Source organism: Ziziphus jujuba, chromosome 6 (genome assembly GCF_031755915.1).
Source record: "Ziziphus jujuba cultivar Dongzao chromosome 6, ASM3175591v1".
Classification (NCBI taxonomy): domain Eukaryota; kingdom Viridiplantae; phylum Streptophyta; class Magnoliopsida; order Rosales; family Rhamnaceae; genus Ziziphus; species Ziziphus jujuba.
Genome location: NC_083384.1, coordinates 14407362 through 14413725, shown reverse-complemented (window position 1 = coordinate 14413725; position 6364 = coordinate 14407362). Strand labels below are relative to the sequence as shown.

Below are 6364 nucleotides of genomic sequence, written 5' to 3'. Positions count from 1 at the left end.
ATGAATAATTTTCCTAGCATTTTTTCTAATTTTGTTTTGCAAGAGAGTGGCTAGGATGCCAACTCCTCTTGGTAGGTTCCTGCCTTTGGGTTTTGGTTTATAAAATAATTCCTTCAGCCAAAAACAAAAAGACAAAAAATAAAAAATAAAAAAAAGCCAGAAAATCATGAGCAAAACTGCTTGAGCTTAGTGGGAAGATTTATGGGGTTCATCTTTGATACAAGCATAGTAGCATATTGGCAATTGAAGAAGGAAGTGACATAAGAGATTAATCTCAATCCTGGTGTTATGAATAATAATACTACAGTTATTATCTAGCCTAGCAATATATTTATAAAAAAATTAATTTATTATTTTTTATTGGTTTATAAATATATTAGCAGAGCAGATAGTATTTATAAGATTACTGTTATGTTATTTGTAAAGAATTTATGTAGCTTTAAAAAAAAATTTATTTCTTATAACAAAGGCAGGTGTATTAAAAAAATGAAAAAAAAAAATTGTCCATCTAAATGGCCTCCCAACCAAGCTTAGCACGTGCAGGTTATGTCAAAAAAATTTTTAACGGACTAAAGGAGTACTGTTTAGAGCAATTAAAAACAAAATTGAGAAAAAAAAAACTAATAATAAAAATATTAATAGTAAATATATAAATCATATAACAAATGACAAAGTGCCACATAAACACGCTTTCCCATGAGATTCTAGGATGAAACTTCAACTCAGAATCTAAACCAAATGTACGAAGTACAATGGACAAGGTGCCCAGTATAGAATTCAGCCCACAGATTCAGAAAATAAAAAATGAAAAACACAGATGTCTACTCTCTTAAAATAAAATTAAAAAAAATTAAAGAAAAGAAAAAGAAAAACTAACTAATAAAGTCAACTATAATCACCTCGTTAATAACCTTATTAAAATAACATTATCAATAATAAACTGATTGCATAGCCCAAATATAAAAGCATACATTTTTTTAGTATATAAATTTTCGCATCAACAATGCCCAACATGAGAATACAAATTCATGTAAGTGCGCTTCTTTCCAAAAACCATCTATGAACATATATTGAGAAGGATAAAGTCTCCCAAATGAGTACTTATTTTTATCTATTTTTCCTTTTTCACTTCAGCACCGAAGCTAAATCATCTGCAATACATTTAAACAGACTAAGACAGAAAAAAGTTGGTAATTTTGTGGTATAGTAAAATGGGTGTTTTCAAACAATAGATCATAAAAAAAGAAAGAAATGAATTATGCAATCCTTTCTCATAACTATGTGTTCCTGGTTGACTTCCTTCCAGTGGAGCAAAATAATTGGCAAAACCATAAGAAGAGACCCTTCTTTTTTGAAGGCTCAGATTTGGTGTCCGCATTAGCAAAGGAATCAGGATTGGCCATGTACTGAACCACTGCCTGGTGAAGCCAAAAAGTTGAATCAGTGTAATTTTAGGGGAAAAAATAGCCAAAAAATCAAGCAAATGCCAAAGTGGTCTAAATCTAGCTTTACCTGAGCACCAAGTTTAATGACTTGCCTTGGTGGAACTTCCAAAGGTGTCTCGTCTGCACGGAAAATTCTCAATTTTGACAAGAGCTTGAAAGATTCTGGTAAAGTTCTAATCTGATTGTCACTTATATCCACCTCTTCAAGCATCTCGAGATTGCCAATGGACCGTGGCAAGGCTCTTAGATCTGCAAAATTCTTCCCCACATTCAATTTCTTGAGGCTTGTTGCAAAGCAAAGGTTCTCTGGTATGTATTCGAGTTCATTGAAGGTAACATCGAGCTCTTTCAAGCGGGTAAGATTTCCTATAGTCGTCGGCAACCCTTTGATCCTGTTATAGTGAAGAGTGAGAATCTCCAAGTATTCAAGCTTTCCAATTGCCTCTGGAAGAGCTTTTAGTTGATTAAAATCCAAATTTAGCTCTAATAGTGATGTGCAACTTCCAATAGTGTAAGGTAAGTCTTCAAGTTCATTTGTGTCCACATTCAATCTCTTCAAATTTGTCAAGTTTCCAATTATGTCAGGCAAATGGGTGAACTCATTCGAGCTCAGATTGAGATTGATGAGTTTCGTCAAGTTCCCAAACGAAGGTGGGAGTGACCTTAACCTGTTGGCATGGAGGTCAAGATCAGTGAGATTGCTCAACTCACCAAATGATTCAGGCAGATTAATAACTTGATTTGAATGGATGTGAAGCTTCATTAAGGCTTTGAGACCACTCATTGTAGGTGGAAGGGCCATGATTCGGTTTTCAGACAAGTCCAATTCAACGACATCTGATAATTTCCCTAGTGATTGAGGAAGCCATTCCGTTTGATCCTTCAATTTCCCTTTAAGATCAAGAACTACTGCTCCACTTTTGGCAGTGTTTTCAATCAGAGCAGCCACTTTCATTAGACTTAACTTCTCAGAGTCTTCTTCAACCACTAAGAGATCCAAAAGGGTCAAAAATAACATCAAAACACAGTGGAAACTCGTCAAGCTTAATAACTAATTATATATATATATATATATATATAGTTTGGAAGGAAAACAACTATTTGCTTACATACAACAAAGACTGATTAAACATGTAAAGTCAACTTGATTAAGGTAACAAACAAAGACTTGGGATTTTTTTACCTTTCCAATTTCAATCAGAAAAGGGCAAGATATTAGGATCAAATTATAGAAATCATAGAAGGGGAAAATATTCTTCTACTCCATGAAGAAGAGAGGAAAATCAGCACTTCTGATAAAACAAAGCAAAGCATAAAACATCTTAAAACCTACAGCTTTGACTCTGATGTAAAACAAAAATCAAAGCATAAAAAATTTTCATATAATAATTCACAGTTCGATAAGACTTAAGATAGATTCTCTATGCATACATAAATACATCAAACATATACATATTTATCTCAAACACTTACCCCAAAAAAGAAAAAAAAAATCATCTTTTGGTTTGAAAATTTGCAAAAGCAACTGAATTCTATAAAGTAATAAACAATCTAATCACTTGCAAACCTGAATAGAAAGAAGATTTCATGGAAGCACTCATTCCCAAACCCTTTAAACCATGGGTCTCTGGTTTTTCCTCTTCTCTGTTCTTCCCCAATCTTTCATCGATGATTACAATCTCTCTCCCAATTTTCTCAACTGGGTCACCATAATTAACAAGTTTCTGATTCTGGGTATCATCCCCAGAAACCAAAGCAGAAGCTCTCTGGATAAGATCATCGAAGGTCTGAAACTTCTTATCCAGTTCAACAAGGTAAACGGCCTCCTTCTTTTGTTCATAGCTATGGAACTGAACAGAAGCTTTCCTAACCTGTTGAAGCACAGAGAACAGCTCCTCGGGAACATCTTGAGGAACCTTTTGCTTTGATATCTCTTCGAGTTTCATCTCTTCCTCAGTGTTGACTGTTTTGAGCACAGACATGGCTGCTTCAACCTCTTCAATGATGGGTCTTGGTGGGAGTGATTTATAGGTCATCATGATCTCTCCTACTGCTTCTGCAACTGCAAGAGGTTGTGGTGGTGGGTCCTCTTCTCGTTTCACAGCCATGGCTATGGTGGTGTTCCCCCTTTTTTTTTTTTTTTTTTTTGTGAACCTTGGAGTTTGAACAACAAAACGAGAGGATATTTTATAAGGTGTTGTTTTGAAAATGTCTATGGGCTCTCTGGTTTTTCGCTTCCTAGTAGATTAGACTATTATTATATAAAAACTAAGCCAATATTTTTGTCCTTTTCTTTTTTCTTTTTCTTTTTTTTCATTAGTTTATTTTTTTAATTCATTTTAGAGCATTTCGTATGTTTTTTAATTTTATTTTCGTTTGATCCAATATTGGAAATTTTTTCCATTTTGAAAAGTTTTGACCTTATCTTAAAATAAAAAAAAGATAATTAATTTAAGGTTGTACAATGCCTAAATGATAAATATTTTATAAAACAAAATCATAATATATAAATTTAGATTTATATGGATTTGAAATTCAACCATAGATGTTATAATATCGTTGTTGTCACTTACAACTTGCAAGTAAATGGGAAAAAGAAATTAAAATCACTCTTATAAAATATATATATAAATGAATAATAATAACAATAATAATAATAATTTTTGTCAACTCATCCCTGTACTGTTAGCCTACAAAATTGGAATCAATGGCAATTGGTATTTAACCTGTATAATGTCGTCGATAATGAAAAAGAGTCTCAAAGCTGAGATCGTACTCAATACTAATGTAAAAAGTATATATGAAATTCAATATTGTCAAAATAATAATAATAAAAATATTATTAGAAAAAAAAAAAAACATTTTCTCTCTAAACTTGAGAAAGAATACAAGTAAAATACAGTGAAGCCTTGCTGGAAGCCTGCAACGCAACCAATGACAAGCGATTTTTTTTAATATAAATTATTTGAGTCAATTTGTGCCTGCAGCATTTAGGAAACAAATTTCATAGGGTCCCTCATATTATATTATATTATTTTTTAAAAAGAATATTAGCTTATATATTTAGTTTTTCAAATTTATACAAAATAAAAAAAATAAAATTATAACTTTTTGGAAACAAAAGAAAATAAGATGAGAAGCCAAAATAATTTTTGCAATTGAATTTCATATAGGTTTAATTAGGATACATTGGATATTTTATTAAAACAGTAAAGAGAAAATGATAAATAATTAAGTTTTTCTTTTCTCATAATTATAATAAGTAATAAAGTTTCATTAAAATTTTCTACATAAGAGTAAAGCCTTTTTAAGAGAAGTTTAAAATTTAGGTTTCTTTTAAAAAGAAAAATATTTTTTTTTTATCAAAATACTTGTCAAGTGTAGGCAAACATTATGTATATTTACAAAAAATATTTCTGATTTTTAATTAGACCTTTTTAACCAAAAAAAAAAAAAAAAAGGCTATGGGCTTTTAAAATTTTGACTTCTTTAGAATAGTTTATAAGGTTGTATTTTTGGCCAACAACTACTTATTAACTGCAGTCAAACACTTAGAGCATATTTGGTTTAGAGGATTATTTCTATTAAAGTCAAAATAAATATTTAAGAAAATAAAAACAAAGAAATTGAATACTCATTCTTATTTATATTTTGGTATGAATATTGAATTAGATTCACAATTTAGCCTTCATAAATACCTTTTTTTCAAAAAAATTCAAATTTGATCAAAATTAATAAAAAATTCAACTTTTATATTTATTTATGTATTTTTAATTTATGATAAATCATTTAAATTTATTTATTTATTGTTTTACAAATATAATAAAGATATATTTAAATCTTGTCTAGATTAGGAATAACAGTTCTAATTTTTTGTCTTTCCACTTAAGCTTCTTTACCAAAGAAAGAAAAAAAAAATATAAAGGCTATACCTAACATGATCTTAGACTCTTTATCTTGAACAATTATTTAAATGATATTATTTTTTTTTATGTTTAAATTAATTTCATTTTAATATTTTTTTAGTTTAAGTTTTATAATTTTAGTCATAAGTTTTAAAACCCATTCCATTGAACATTTTAATTTTTTTTATTAATGTACATAAAATCAAAAATAGAAAGATCAATGTGGTGGATTTTAAAACTGGGGATCTCAATTATTAAATTTCAAAATTAAATAATAACAAATTGCTATTTACCATTTATGTTTTAACATTGTTTGTTAGTAAGGTTTGGAATTGAAAGAATCATAATTTGGTTTCATAGATGGAGTTGGTTTAAAATTCAGACTTCTTGTAATAGATGTAAAACTTACAAATACAAATAGAAAATTAATGCATAAATTATAAATATATGAAAATAATATTAAAAATAAATATAGTGCATAAAATATAGAGAAAAGTGATGAAATTATGTAGAATTAAGAAAAATTTAGTGAGAAATAGAAGAATATTTTAACTAATTTCATAATTTTCACACTATGACGGCTTAAAAATTGAATTTTTGAAAAAGGGAAGTTTGACACGCTTTGGGATCTTACGAAAATTACTAGATACATGAACTTCTTGTGACACATTTTATACTTTATCTTTCAAATTAATAAAAATTTTCATATTGCACTCCTTCAACTATTGTTTTCTTTTTAGTTTAGCTCAATCATGTAATTTCTTTTCAATAAATTTTGAAAAAAAATTAGCCATATACACAATTTATAAAAATGAGATAGAAACAAAAACCAAATAAAATTATATAGATTATGTATAGCTAATTTTATCGAATTATTTTTTAAACATTTACAATTGGACTAGATTGATTAAAAAAAAAAAAAAAAGTAACATGAGAGTTTTTTATTCATTTATATTTTTGGTGAATAAAAAATGGACGTTCCAATGGACCTAGTAGTTATTTGGTTCAATATAC

The 6364-nt window shown here is 28.8% G+C and overlaps 1 protein-coding gene across 1 annotated transcript; it reads right to left on the bottom strand.

Annotated features, from left to right (window-relative positions):
• Positions 1 to 926: 926 nt before the first annotated feature.
• Positions 927 to 3662, bottom strand: LOC107403599 (plant intracellular Ras-group-related LRR protein 5). The gene is made up of 3 exons (XM_016010514.4): positions 3013 to 3662; positions 1513 to 2432; positions 927 to 1418 (listed from the first exon to the last, which is right to left on the bottom strand). Exons 1-3 carry the CDS (start codon positions 3551 to 3553, stop codon positions 1278 to 1280), a joined length of 1602 nt encoding a protein of 533 aa, XP_015866000.3. The 5' UTR covers positions 3554 to 3662; the 3' UTR covers positions 927 to 1277.
• Between the last annotated feature and the right edge of the window lie 2702 nt (positions 3663 to 6364).